The sequence below is a fragment of the Calliphora vicina genome, chromosome 1 (genome assembly GCF_958450345.1).
Source record: "Calliphora vicina chromosome 1, idCalVici1.1, whole genome shotgun sequence".
Taxonomy (NCBI): domain Eukaryota; kingdom Metazoa; phylum Arthropoda; class Insecta; order Diptera; family Calliphoridae; genus Calliphora; species Calliphora vicina.
The window spans coordinates 15937203-15952228 of record NC_088780.1 but is presented as its reverse complement, the minus strand read 5'-3'; the positions used below and the strand labels follow the sequence as shown (position 1 = coordinate 15952228).

The following is a 15026-nucleotide window of genomic DNA, read 5'->3' as shown; positions in this document are numbered from 1 at the left end:
TTTATACAATAAATTAAAAAAGTACTTTTTGAAAATATAGTTATAAAGGTACTTTTTTGATGGAAGTTTTACTTTTTTTATAAACTTAAGTTCTTTTATATGAATTAGACAAGAACATTTTTAAATTTTGTAAAAAAGTACTTTTTGGAAATAGTACTTTATGGAGGTACTTTTTTAAAAAGTACTTTTTCTAAAAATTTATTAAATTTAAGTTTTTTTTACATGAATAGAGCAAGAAATATTTCATTCTCCTTAAAAACGTAATTTTTGAAAATAGCACTTTATGGAGGTACCTTTTTAAAAAGTACTTTTTCTTAAAATTATTAAATTTAAGTTTTTTATATCAGTTATCCATTAAAATTTTCTTAAAAAATACCTTTTCAAAATAGTATTTTATGATACCTTATATGGTACCTTTTTGAAAAAGTACTCTATAAAGGATTTTCTCTAATATTTTATAAATTAAAAAAGTACTTTTTGAAAATGTAGGTATAAAAGTTACTACTTGTTCAGGGTACCTTTTTAAAGGATTTTCTCTTATATTTCAGAAATTATGTAATAAATTCAAAAAGTACTTTTTGGAAATATAGGTATAAAGGTACTTTTTTAATGGAAGTTTTTTCTTCTTTTTTATAAACTTAAGTTATTTTATATGAATTAGGAAAGAACATATTTTCTGTAAAAAAGTACTTTTTGGAAATAATACTTTATGAAGGTACTTTTTAAAAAGTACTTTTTTCTTAAAATTTTTTTAATTTAAGTTTTTTTACATGAATAGAGCAAGAAATATTCTATTCTCCTTAAAAACGTAATTTTTGAAAATAGTACTTTATGGAGGTACTTTTGTAAAAAGTACTTTTTCTAAAAATTGTTTAAATTTATGTTTTTTATATGATAGTTATACTTTTTTAATGGAGGTTTTTTTTAATATTTTTATAAACATAAATTCTTTTATATGAATTAGGCAAGAACGTTTTTAATTTTCTGTAAATAGCACTTTATGGAGGTACTTTTTTAAAAAGTACTTTTTCTTAAAATTTATTAAATTTAAGTTTTTTATATGAATTATCCATTAAAATTTTCTTAAAAAATACCTTTTCAAAATAGTACTTTATGATACCCTTTATGGTGCCTTTTTCAAAAAGTATATTATAAAGGTTTTTCTCTAATATTTTATAAATTAAAAAATTACCTTTTCAAAATGTAGGTATAAAAGGTACTATTTGTTCATGGTACCTTTATAAAGGATTTTCTCTTATATTTTAGAAATTATGTAATAAATTCAAAAAAGTAATTTTTTGAAATATAGGTAAAAAGTTACTTTTTTAATGGAAGTTTTTTATAAACTTAAGTTCTTTTATATTTCTTACATATTTTCTGTAAAAAAGTACTTTTTGGAAATAGTACTTTATGGAGGTACTTTTTTAAAAAGTACTTTTTCTAAAAAAATATTAAATTTAAGTTTTTTTACATGAATAGAGCAAGAAATATTTCATTTTCATTAAAAACGTAATTTTTGAAAATAGTACTTTATGGAGGTACTTTTGGAAAAAGTACTTTTTCTTAAAATTTTTTAAATTTATGTTTTTTATATGAGGTTTTTTTAATTTTTTTATAAGCATAAGTTCTTTTATATGAATAAGGCAATAACATTTTAATTTTCTGTAAAAAAGTACTTTTTGGAAATAGTACTTTATGGAGGTACTTTTTTAAAAAATACTTTTTTAATGGACGTTTTTTAATTTTTTTATAAACATAGTTCTTTTATATGAATTAGGCAAGAACATTTTTAAGTTTCTGTAAAAAAGTACTTTTTGAAAATAGTACTTTATGGAGGTACTTTTTCTTAAAATTTATTAAATTTAAGTTTTTTATATGAGTTATCCATTAAAACTAAAATTTACTTAAAAAGTACTTTTTTCTTATATTTTATAAATTAAAAAAGTACGTTTTTGGAAATATAGTTTTTATAGGTTTTTCTCTTATATTTTAAAAACTACTAAATTAAAAAAGTACCTTTTAGAAATATAGGTATAAAAGGTACTTTTTTAATAGAGTTTTTTTTTAATTTTTTTTATAAACATGAATTATGCAAGAACATTTTTAAATTTCTGTAAAAAAGTACTTTTTGGAAATATGTAGTACTTTATGGAGGTACTTTTTTAAAAAGTACTTTTTCTTAAAATTTTTTTTTTAACTTTTTAGTTTTTTATATGAATTTAGCAAGAAAAATTTATTTCTCTTTAAAAACGTACTTTTTGAAAATAGTACTTTAAAGCTACTTTTTAAATTTCATAAAATTTGTTTTTTTTCAGGAATTAGCAAGAAAAATTGAATTTTCATAAAAAAAGTACTTTTTGAAAACAGTACTTAGTAATGATTGAGATTATTTAGAAGAGTACCTAATACATTTTTGAAATTATAAAAATGTTTGATTTTTAAATTATGTTTTTTGATCATTTCCTTCAAAGAGTACTTTTTGCCATAAAGTACTTTATGAAAAATAGCCAGCTTATAAATGAAAATATTCTTCAAAATTTGTTGAAAATGTTTAGAAATCTACTTATTTCATTTTATTATAACAATTACTTGAGAAAAATGTAATTTCTCTAAAAAGTACTTTTTTCAAAAAAGTACTATTTTTGGTACTTTTTTTGAAATTATAAAAATTTAGAATTTTACATAACTTGGATAGGAAATTCATAAAAAAATTTAATTTTCATTTCTTGCTAAAAGTACTTTTCACCACATAAAGTACTTTATGAAAAGTATTAAGGTTATAATTTAGAACACATGCTACATGGCAGCAAATATAAAAAATATATAATAAATAATTCGCCAAACAAAAGCCAATACAAAATTTTCAAAACAATTTCTATAACATTAAACCAGCATTACAGTCATTATTGTCAGTCAGTCAGTCAGCCACACAGCATCTGGCGAAGTCAGCAGATGAGCCAGCTAAACAGTCATATTATACTAAGAACAACAAAAAGTAGATAAAAACAAAACAAATAACAATTGATGAAATTTATTGAAGCGTTTCATATTAGCGTTTGTTTTTTCGTCCACTTTTTTCAGGCACCCCACTTTGTTTATATAGATTTTTAAAATGATTTTTAATGACGTAGTTTTTTTTCTAAACAAATAAAATTAGCTTAAATGAATTTATATTTTAGTACCAGCTAAGTACTAGAAGCACTCAAATTAACTCATTTTGCAAATTTAAAAGTACGTGTCTTTATTGAAAATACTTGGATGATTAATAATGTGAAATGAAATGATTTTTAATCGTAATTTATGGTGTCATTTGATTGATAAGCTGCAGCCAGTGTCAATTAGTTTTGGCTTTTCAAAATGATTCTCTCTCTGATCAGATTTATAATTAAAAATGACTTGAAGTAGTTTTTTGTTTTATTTTTTTTTAATGGCGATTTTGTTGACACTTGTTAAACGTTGCAAAAGGCGAGAGAATTGAAACGGAAATTATGGTACTTGAGTGGTGTTAATAATTTGTTTGAATTGTTTTTAAAGGTTTTTTTTTGTATTAATTTTTCTGCTGGCAAATGAAAACAAAAAATTCATTATAATATTGAACATTTAATATGCTCGCACGAGTATAAACAGCTTAAAGCGGTTGTAAGTAAAAAAATAAATTATATACATACAAAGTAAATAAGAAATTCAGTGTTTGAAAACAATTAAAATTAATTAGCGCAGCACTGCCACACACACAAAAGACAGTGGGTACAAAGGGCAATTATATATGTAAATAACAAATTTTTACAACTTGTTTTTATTTTTTTTAAATTTCAGAAAAAAATTATTTTGATTTTTTATCAAAATAAACTAATTATTTTTTATATGAAATCATTTTTAAAGAAAATTCATAAAAAAGTACTTTTTACCTAAAAGTATTCAAAATAGTAGTAGTTTTCCATTAGGTTTTTGTTTTGAAAATGTTTAAGTTATAGTTTTTAGAATATTAAGAAATTCTTTAAAAATTAAAAAATTTAATTTTTTCTAAAAAAGTACTTTTTTGAAAAAAGTAGTTAAAAAGATACTTTTTAATTTAAAAAAAAAAATAATTACTTTAAATAATTTCTAAAAGAAAATCATCAAATATTGCTTATTTATCTAGGTTTTAAAAAAGTGCTTTTTGGAAAAATGTACTTAAAATGGTACTATGTTTAAAATCTAAAAAAAAATTAATTTTTTTATTTTTGAAATTCATTAAAACAATCAAATTTAAATTTTTTTTGGAAAAAATAGTTTTTGAAAAAAGTAGTAGTTTTCAGTACTATTTTAGAATTTTAAAAATTTCTGTTTTGTAATTTATTTAGTCCAGGAAATTCATAAAAATTGACAAATTAATTATTGTTTAAGAAAGTACTTTTTGAAAAAGTAGTTGAAAAAGCTACAATTTTAAATTTTATAAAATTCATTGTACCAAATCATTTCTAAAGGAAAATCTTAGAAATGTTGTTATTTTCAGGTTTTAAAAAAGTAGTTTTTGGAAAAAGGTACTTAAAATAGTAGTAGTATTCAATAAAGTACTATTTTAGAAATGTAAAAATATCAGTTTTTTAGTTTAGTTAGTCCTGGAAATTCATAAAAGTTTTCAAATTTAATTTATTTTAAAAACTTACATTTTTGAAAAAAAAGTAGTTAAAAAAGATACTTTTTTAATTTTTGTAAAAATTTTGTAAAAAAAAACCTTAAATCATATGTAAAAGAAAATCATAAAATATTGCTTATTTTTCTAGATTTTAAAAAGTACTTTTTGGAAAAATGTACTTAAAATGGTAGTATAATAGTAGTTAATTTCATACTATGTTGAAAATCTTAAAATTTTGGTTTTTTTATTATGAAACTGAGGAAATTAATAAAAAATCTCAAATTTAAAATATTTTTTTGAAAAAGGTACTTTTTGAAAAAGTAGTTAAAAAAGGTACTATTTTAAATTTGATAAAATTAATTGTAGAAAATTATTTCTAAAGGAAAATTATAAAAATTTTTGTTATTTTCGGTTTTTTAAAAAAGTACTTAAAATAGTAGTAGTAGTAGTATTGAATAAAGTACTATTTTAGAAATGTAAAAATATCAGTTTTTTGTTTAGTTAGTCCTGGAAATTCATAAAAATTTTCAAATTTAATTTATTTTAAAAACTTACTTTTTTTGAAAAAAAAGTAGTTAAAAAGATACGTTTTTAAATTTTGTAAAAATAATTGCTTAAATCTTTGTAAAAGAAAATCATAAAATATTGCTTATTTTTCTAGATTTTAAAAAGTACTTTTTGGAAAAATTTACTTAAAATGGTAGTATAATAGTAGTTAATTTCGTACTATGTTGAAAATCTAAAAATGTTGGTCTTTTATATTATGAAACTGAGGAAATTCATAAGAAATCTCAAATTTAAAATATTTTTTCTAAAAAGGTACTTTTTGAAAAAGTAGTTAAAAAAGGTACTATTTTAAATTTTAAAAAATTAATTGTAGAAAATTATTTCTAAAGGAAAATTATAAAAATTTTTGTTATTTTCGGTTTTTTAAAAAAGTACTTAAAATGGTAGTAGTAGTATTGAATAAAGTACTATTTTAGAAATGTAAAAATATTAGTTTTTTAGTTTAGTTAGTTCTGGAAGTTCATAAAACATTTTCAAATTTATTTTTTTCTATTGTAAAAAAAGTACTTTTTGAAAAAAGCAGTTAAAAAATTAATTTAAAAAAAAATATTTTTAATGGAAATTCATAAAAAAAAATGTAAATTTTCTGTTTTCTATTTCAAATAGTAATTTTACTTTATTTGAGCTTTTTATTACGCTTTAAAATAATAATTGAGGCTATCAGCGCAAAAGTGGTGTAACACAGCAACCAAAATAAATTCTGTGTTACACCATTTTTGATGGCCATTTTTTTATAAAAATGTTTTATTTGAATATTTCAATGTGTAGCATCTTCCAGAGACATTTTTTTTTATTAATTTTTCTAAAAAATACTTTTTTTGAAAAAAGTATTAAAAAAGTATTTTTTTGAAAAACATAGTTAAAAAAGTAGTTTTTTAGTATCAGTAAAATAAATCATTACTTTCCAACTAATTTTTTCTGTTTTTTAATTATTTTCCATGATTTAAATAGTAATAGCAGTCAATTATTTTATTAAATTACTTTTTAAAATAATTAATATCTAATTTAGGTTTTTTAAATTTTTTTTACAAATTATTAAATGAATTTTTTTTAATTTTCATTTTTTTAAAAAAGTACTTTTTGAAAAAGGTAATAAAAATAAGTTTTATTTTAATGTATATCAAATTAGTTGTAGTAAATCATTTCTAAAAAAAAATCGTATTAAATTTTTATTTTTTTTACTGCTTTTTAAAAAGTACTTTTTGGACAAAAATACACTTAAAATAGAAATAGTATTCAAAAAAAGTACTTTTTTAATATATTAAAACTAAAGATTTTTTAGATTTAAGCAAAATATTTTCTAAAAAATTTGTAATTTTAATATCTTTTAAAAAAGTACTTTTTGAGAAAAGTAGTTAAAAATAGTACTTTTTAATTTTTATAAAATTAATTGTAAAATAATGAAATTCACAAAAAATTCCTGATTTAAATCTTTATAAAAAGTTCTTTTTTCAAAAAGTACTTTATAAAAGGTACTTTTTTTTTAAAAAAAGTACCTTTTAAAAAAATTGAAATTGAAATTTGTTTATTAATTTGCATTTTATATAAATAATTCTAAGACATTTTAAATTTATAAAAAGTACTTTTTTGCAAATATGCATTACTTTTTTTAAAAAAAGTACTTTCCGAAAATGGTACTCTTTTGTGTTTTTTATATAAACATTTTAAGGAAATTTTAATTAGTTTATAAAGGTTTCTACAAAATGTATAATTTTTAATTAATTAAAAAAGAACTTTTAAAAAATTAGTTAAAAATGGAACTTTTTAACTTTTATAAAATTAATTAAAAAATAATGAAATTCATAAAAATGCCATAATTAAATTTTTATAAAAAGTACATTTTATAAAAAGAACTTTTTTCAAAAAGTACTTTTTTTAAAAAAATACTTTTTATAAAAATTTAAATCGAAAATTTTTGTATGAATTTTCATTTTATATAAAAAGTTCTAAGAAATTTATATAGAGTACTTTTTTTAAAAAAGTACTTTTTGGAAAATGGTACTCTTTTATGTTTGTTATACAAAAATTATCAAGAAATTTTAATTTTTTTAAAAAAGTAATTTTTTGAAAATACGTTTTTTATAAAAAGGTACTTTTTCGAAAATTGTACATTTTCTAAATTTAAGTATTTTTATCTATAAAATTTAGATTTTCAAGAGGAAATGTACTTTTAAAATATTCTATATTTAAGTTTTTTATTTGCAACAAATTTCCATTCTTTTTTTAAAGGTAATTTTTTCAAAATAGTTCCTTTTTAAAAAAGTACCTTTTTGAAAATAGTACTTTTTTAAATGTTCTACTTTTAAATATTTTTATAAATAATAACTTAACATTTTTTTAATGAAGGTACTTTTAAAAATAGTACTTTTGGATTAAAGTACTTTTTCGAAAATAGTACTTTTTTAAGATTTCTAAATTTAAGTTATTATATTGTATTAATAAATTCAGAAACTTTTAATTTAAATAAAAAATCCTTTAATGAAAAAGTACTTTTTTGAAAATAGTACTTTTTTGTAAATGGCACTTTGGTAAATTGTTTAAATTTAAGTTTGGAAAAGTTACTTTAATAATTTGATAAATGTTACCATTATTTGGGAGTAATTCAAACAAATTTTAGTTTTTTTTTTATGTTTGTCCTTGCATATTTCCCTACATTTGTTCCACTGTCCTTTATGATGATCATCACATTAAGTATCTATTTTCTCTATAGCATGTCAATTCCACTTGAGAAATCACACATTAAAGTACGATAAAGAAATATAGACGACTGACTACCAAAGTAGCTAATAACTCTTTATTTTTGCAGTAACAGTCATTCATTTATTCATTCATATTCAATATTTCTTTAACGTTTTTTTTTCATTTCTTTCAACTAATTGTTGTAACAACGATATAGAGTTTCAAAAAACAACAAGCACATAAAACTAAATCTATTTTACTACATTAACGAGCAAAAAATTGAAAATAGAAACAAAAAAAAAAAACGCTTTCTTTTTATTAACGCCATCATCATGAACCAAACAGCCATACGCCAGACTCTAGCGCTGAACGTTAGAAAGAAAAGAAGCTGAATGAAGTAAGTGAACTTTAGGTTTAAGAAAACAATTTTCTATTTTAAACATGGAAAAAATACTGATAGAAATTATTAACGCAACTGGTATTTAAATTTTGTTGTTTGTAGTAGAAAAATTTAAATGATCAATGATGGCTGTTTGAGAAAAGAAACATAATTCTTTTTGCAGTTATATTTCTAAAACAACTAATTGAAAGAGCAGCAGCAACAAGCAGCAGCAGCTTCTTTTTGCAATAACGCTAAATACAATGACCCAGTTCTGAAAAATAAAATTATTTTTGCTTCTTTTTTTCTTCAGCACTAACAACTTTCAAAATTAATAAAGTATAATTTTTACACTCAGTAATAATTATGTTGTGTGTCTGTTTGCTAGTTGTTGCTGCTGCTCTTGCTGCTGCTGTTTGTGCGAAATAAAATGTAGATCATTTCGAAATTTTAAGCTTAATTAATATAGAGAAAAAAAGTGGTAGAAAAAATGTGTAAAGCAAACTTACCATAACACTATTGTTATCATAATCTTCGGATAAACTGCTTTTACCGCTGGCACTACTGGTGCCAATGCCTAAATCGCTTAAATCATTTGCTTCATCTTCTGCATAAACAGCCAAAGAAACCAATTTATTAAGGCCTCGGCCACCGGAGCGTTCACCTCTGCAAAACAAAAAAAAAACATAAAAAATAAAATGAAAACAATATGGAAATAGCAATGATATCAAATAATTTTATTTTAATTCCAGATAAACACTAAAGGAAATAATAGAATCTCTTATTAAAATTGATAGTTGGTAACAAAAAAAAAGGGATTTTTATTAATTTATAAAAAGTACTTTTGAAAAAGTACCTTCATCAAAAATGTAAACTTCATGCAATTGTTTATATAAAAAATCTAAATTTTAAAAAAGTACCTTTTCCGAAAAATTTGATTTTCAGTAATTTATAAAAAGTACCTTTTGGAAGAAATTACTTTAATTTGATAATAAAACTGAACTAAATAAATTTTGAGTGTTTTGTTTAAACAAAAAAGTTACTTTGAGTTAATACCTTTTTATACCCTTCAGCTTCGTGAGAAGGGTATATATAAGTTTGTCATTCCGTTTGTAATTTCTACATTTTTCATTTCCGACCCTATAAAGTATATATATTCTGGATCCTTATAGATAGCGGAGTCGATTAAGCCATGTCCGTCTGTCTGTCTGTCTGTCTGTCTGTCTGTCTGTCTGTCTGTCTGTCTGTCTGTCTGTCTGTCTGTCTGTCTGTCTGTCTGTCTGTCTGTCTGTCTGTCTGTCTGTCTGTCTGTCTGTCTGTCTGTCTGTCTGTCTGTCTGTCTGTCTGTCTGTCTGTCTGTCTGTCTGTCCGTCTGTCTGTCTGTCTGTTGAAATCAGTTTTCTGAAGACCCCAGATATCTTCGGGATCCAAATCTTCAATAATTCGGTCAGACATGCTTTCGAGAATTTTGCTATTTAAAATCAGCAAAATCGGTCCACAAATGGCTGAGATATGAGGAAAAAACCAAGACAACCTCTATTTTTGACCTATTTTTTACCTATATCTGGATTACTAAGACATTAATATAGACAATATGGATATCTAATGATAGATATTTCAAAGACATTTGCAACGACGTATATAAGACCATAGTAAGCTGGACCTACAATGGGTCAAAATCGGGAAAAAAATTTTGAACCCGAATTTTTTTTAAAAAAAAAAAAAATTGAAAAAACAAAAAAAAAATTTTTTAATTTAAAAAAAAAAAAAATTTTTAAATTTAAAAAAAAAATATTTTTTAAAAATTAAAAAAAAAAATTTTAAATTTAAAAAAAAAAATAATTAAATTTAAAATAACAATCGAAAAATTTTTTTTTTCAAAAAATTCAAAAAACAACTGGAAAAAAATTAAATTTTGTTTACCTAAAAATATTTAAAATTTTGAAGTATAATTTGGTGAAGGGTATATAAGATTCGGCACAGCCGAATATAGCACTCTTACTTGTTTATTTTTTTTTTATAAATTTCGGGTTTTTATTATTACGAATCAAAAATGAAGCTTTTCTTAAAAAAATACTTTTTGGAAAAAGTACCTTAATTTGGTACTTTTTTAAAATTTTTAAAAATTTACATTTTTATATTATTTTTAAAAGAAAATTCAAAAAAAAATGTTAAATTTTCACCTTTTTGCTTAAAAAGTACTTTTTTAAAAAGGTACTTTAATTTGGGCATTTTTTTAGATTAATTTATCAAATTTTAAGGTTTTTACATCATTGAGGATATGGAATTCTAACAAAATGTTTAATTTAAATTTTTTTGTAAAAAAGTACTTTTTGAAAAAGGTACTTTAATTTGGTACTTTTTTAAAATTTAATAAATTGCTGTATTTTAAATAATTCAGGATATAGAATTCTAACAAAATGTTTAATTTTAATTTTTCTGTAAAAAAAAGTACTATTTGTGAAAGTACTTTCAAAAAGTACTTTTTTAAAATTTATAAATTAAATTATTTCATAACCAAAAATGTGGGAAATTAAAACAAAATGAGAAAGTATTTTTGACATTATTTTACGGAGAAAATTCAAACATGTTTAATTTTCAGCTTTTTGTATAAAAAGTACTTTTTGAAAAAGGTACTTTAATTTGGTACTTTTTCAAAATTTGATAAATTACAGGATTTTAAATCATTGAGGATATAGAATACTAACAAAATGTTTAATTCAAATTTTTCTGTAAAAAAGTACTTTTTGAAAAAAGGTAGTTTAATTTGGTACTTTTTTAAAATTTGATAAATCACAGGATTTTAAATCATTGAGGATATAGGATTCTAACAAAATGTTTAATTTAAAATTTTCTGTAAAAAAGTACTTTTTGAAAAAGGTAGTTTAATTTGGTACTTTTTTTCAAATTTGATAAATTACAGGATTTTAAATCATTGAGGATATAGAATACTAACAAAATGTTTAATTCAAATTTTTCTGTTAAAAAAGTAGTTTTTGAAAAAGTACTTTCAGCAAGTACCTTTTTAACATTTTTAAATTTAAGTGAAATTTAACAAAAAAAAAAAGTGGGGAATTAAAACAAAATGAGAAAGAATCTTTGACAAAAAGTACTTAATTAAGACAAGATTAATGAAATTCCATTATTTTGAGATGACTTCAGTCCCCCTTTTTAAAATATTTAAAAATCTTCCTTGTAATTTTAAATGTTCTTATAATTATTTCTATTTTTGTACAAAGATTAAAATAGATTTTCTTCAAAACTTACCTCTCTTCAATCATTTCGGAAAATGTTTTCGATTTTCTGCGCGTGCGATCATGTTCTTCTAATTCCAATTTTTTCACCTCCACCACACGATCAATAATGTGTTCGACACGTTTTCTACGTGATGACTTCCAATTGTCCAGATTCTTTAAACGTTAACAATTACATACATTTTCGATTCAATAATATGTTTTAAATAATAATGATGTTAATAATAATAATAAATAAAGCATTTTAATTGTTTAAGGTTGGGTAGAAGACATTCCATTGCGTAATTTGTTGAGGTTTATGGAAAGAAAAGAAAAAAGAATTGAAAAAAAATAAGAATGTTTATTAATAAAAAATTTAAATCAGAGAAAGTTTATTTTGTATATAAATATAAAAGTAATTGTCATTCATGAGTGTTTAATTAAAAGAGTTTTTCAAAAAAAAAAACTTGTAAAAAAGTTTGTTTAAGAATTTTTAAGTGTTCAAATAACACAGCTAATGATGTGTTTGAAATAATTAATTATTTTGTTGACTGTCATTTTAAGAATTTCATAAGAATTGGAAATTTTCACTTGTTGTAATCATTTTAAGGGAATTTATGACACCAATTTTCACTTGTTATTAGGAACAAATGAATTTCAGGGAGAGAGTAATACGTATAGGGTACCCTATCTCCACAAACTTCTCTCTATATAAGAAAGCTAACTTTTTAATTTTCCTTACAAAAAAGTAAATTTATTAGAAATACAAACATCTAGATTAGACATATTATATATCAATTTAAAGGGAATTACCTCTACTTTCCCAAAATATATAACAAATTTAAATATTTAGTTAAGTGATTAAGATATTAGCATTTAAAGCTTAACATTTAATTTAAAAAAAAATAAATATTTTTCAATTTTTTGTTTCAATTTAACAAAAGTCTTTTATGAATACTAAAGTAATTAAACTATTTTGATATTTTTGAAAAGTACACTCAATTTCCTTTCCTGCGATATACAATATGTCTTATGAATATTTCTCACAACTCAGATTAATTAATGCAAACTTCATACTATTAAAAAAAAGCCTGCCTACTTTTTGGCTCATTGCTCTTGCAAAATAGATAATTTGTAGGAAACACAAGGAGCTAGACTTGACATATTATATATCAATTTAAAGCAAATTGTGTATTCTATTCAAAAATATATAAAACAATTAAATATTTTGTTTTATAAGTAAAATATTTAATGTAAACCTTCACTTATTTAAAAAAAAAACCAAAAAGTTTTCTCTTTTTTGCCACAATTTTACAAAAAAATCTTTATGATTTATTGAAATTATTAAATTATTTTTACATTTCTTTAAAGTATGGCCAAATTCCTTTCTGATGATGTATAAAATGTCTAACTTTTCTTTCGTACTTAACAAATTTATGAACACAAACATCTCTCTACAAAATGCTAGAAACTTACTACTTTCTCTTGCAAAAAAGAGAATTTGTAACAAGTCCATAAAGCTAGACTTGACATATTATATATCAATTTAAAGGAAATTGTGTGTTCTTTCCAAAAATGTATAGCAAATAAAACTATTTTGCTATTGGAGTATGTTATTGTAAGCAAAGCTTAACTTATATTAAACAAATACATATTTCTTTGGATTTCTGTTTTTATTTGAAAAAAGTCTTAAATGAATATTAAAATAATTAAATTATTTTTATAGTTTTGAAAACTAGATACAATTTTGTTTCTTTTGATATACAATATGTCTAAATTTTTTGAACTTTTAATTCAATTAAATGATTTTAACATCACGTTATAACTTTGCTGATTTGGTTTCTTTCTCAATGAAAAACAAAAGGTTGTAGTGTCTTTAAAATAGACAAAATATATACCGTTGTAAAGGAAATTATATGTTCTATCCAAAAATATATAAACATTTAAATTATTTAGAAATCTATAAAAGAAAATATATTTCAACTTAAGTTTAACTATTATTATTCACTTTTTTCTAAAATTTTAACTAAAGTCTTCTATGAATACTAAAATATTAAAATTAATTTTACATTTTTGAAAAGCTAATACAATTTCCTTTCTTTTGATATACAACATGTCCAAATTTTCTTTCTCAGCTGAGTAATTAATGCAAGTAAACTTCACTCCTTAGTAAATTTTGTGAATATTTTGGATTTTCAAGAGAACATTTTTTGATCCTACACAATTATCGTTAAGACAACTTAAGAATCCAAAAAAGTCTATTATTGAATTGCACTTTTATTGATGAGAAACGTATATAAAAAATCATTTTAATATCTTTAACTGGAACGAACCTATTTAAATTGAAGTTATAGTAAAATATTTTTAAAAAAAATTTTGGGATTTTTTAAAGTTTTTTCTATAATTTATTTAATATTGAAATAATTTTTACATTTTCCAGAACTGCACTCAATTTCCTTTCTAATGATATATAATATGTCTAACTTTTTCTTTCTTAAACTTACAATAATTAGCTGCAAACTTAACTCCAAACTGGGAAAATTCATAAGAAATTTTTTTTTCCTTTATAGGAAATCAGTTTCTTCTATGAATTGTAAAATATTAAAATTATTTTTACATTTTTGAAAAGCTAATACAATTTCCTTTCTTTTGATATACAACATGTCTTAATTTTACTTTCCACCTGAGTAATTAATGCAGGCAAACTACACCACCTCAGTATATTTTGAGAAAATTTTTCATTTTTAAGAGACAATTTTTTGAACTTATACAATGGTCGTTTAGGCACACTTAAGTATCAAACAAATTTCATTATTGAACAACTCTTATATTGATGTGAAACATCTATAAAAAATAATTATAATATCTTCAACTGGAACGTACATTTTCAGACTGAAATTTTAGTAAAATATTTTTTAACAAATTTTTGGATTTTTTTTTAAAGTTTTATTTTATTTATTTATGTTTTTTTAAAATTGAAATTTTTTTTACATATTCGAGAACTTGACTCAATTTCCTTTCTAATGATATATAATATGTCTAATTTATTCTTCGCCAAACTTGCAATAATTGGCTGCAAACTTAACTCCAAACAGTGAAAATTCCCAAGACAGTTTGAGCTAGTTCACACAAGTCAACTTTACTTGCGCAAGTCGTAAGTTTGCGAATGAGAGAGGAGATCAGATTTGCTTCCTCTCTCTTCTATAAACTCAAGACTAGCTAAAGTAAACTTGATGTGTGTGAACCAGCTCTTTTTTATCTACCTTTAGAGGAAATCAATTTCTGTGGCAAGTGAGCTTTTCAAAACTTTATTTGAAAACCAAACAAATATTATTTCAAACATAAAAATTCGCCTCAATTTCATATAATTTATATTTACCGTACGTGAAGATCTTTTTTAATTTTAACCACCAGTGATTATTTAATCTTTTATTTATGTTTTTGCTGAGAAAACAAATAAAAATTTAAAATGCATAGAAAGTAAAATTGAAACAAACAAATCAACAAACTGAAGAAAAACTTTTCAAATTTTGATTTGGTAATTTCTTTT

The 15026-nt window shown here is 21.7% G+C and overlaps 1 protein-coding gene across 2 annotated transcripts in view; it reads right to left on the bottom strand.

Annotated features, from left to right (window-relative positions):
- Nucleotides 1-15026, bottom strand: part of smash (smallish) — a 231827-nt gene that overhangs the window by 45587 nt on the left and 171214 nt on the right. For both annotated transcript variants that reach the window (XM_065499139.1, XM_065499138.1), the window contains 2 exons: nucleotides 11511-11653; nucleotides 8753-8909 (listed from right to left, as the gene is read on the bottom strand). In XM_065499139.1, coding sequence (XP_065355211.1) covers nucleotides 8753-8909; nucleotides 11511-11653 — 300 coding nt within the window. The remainder of the gene's footprint in view (nucleotides 1-8752; nucleotides 8910-11510; nucleotides 11654-15026) is intronic.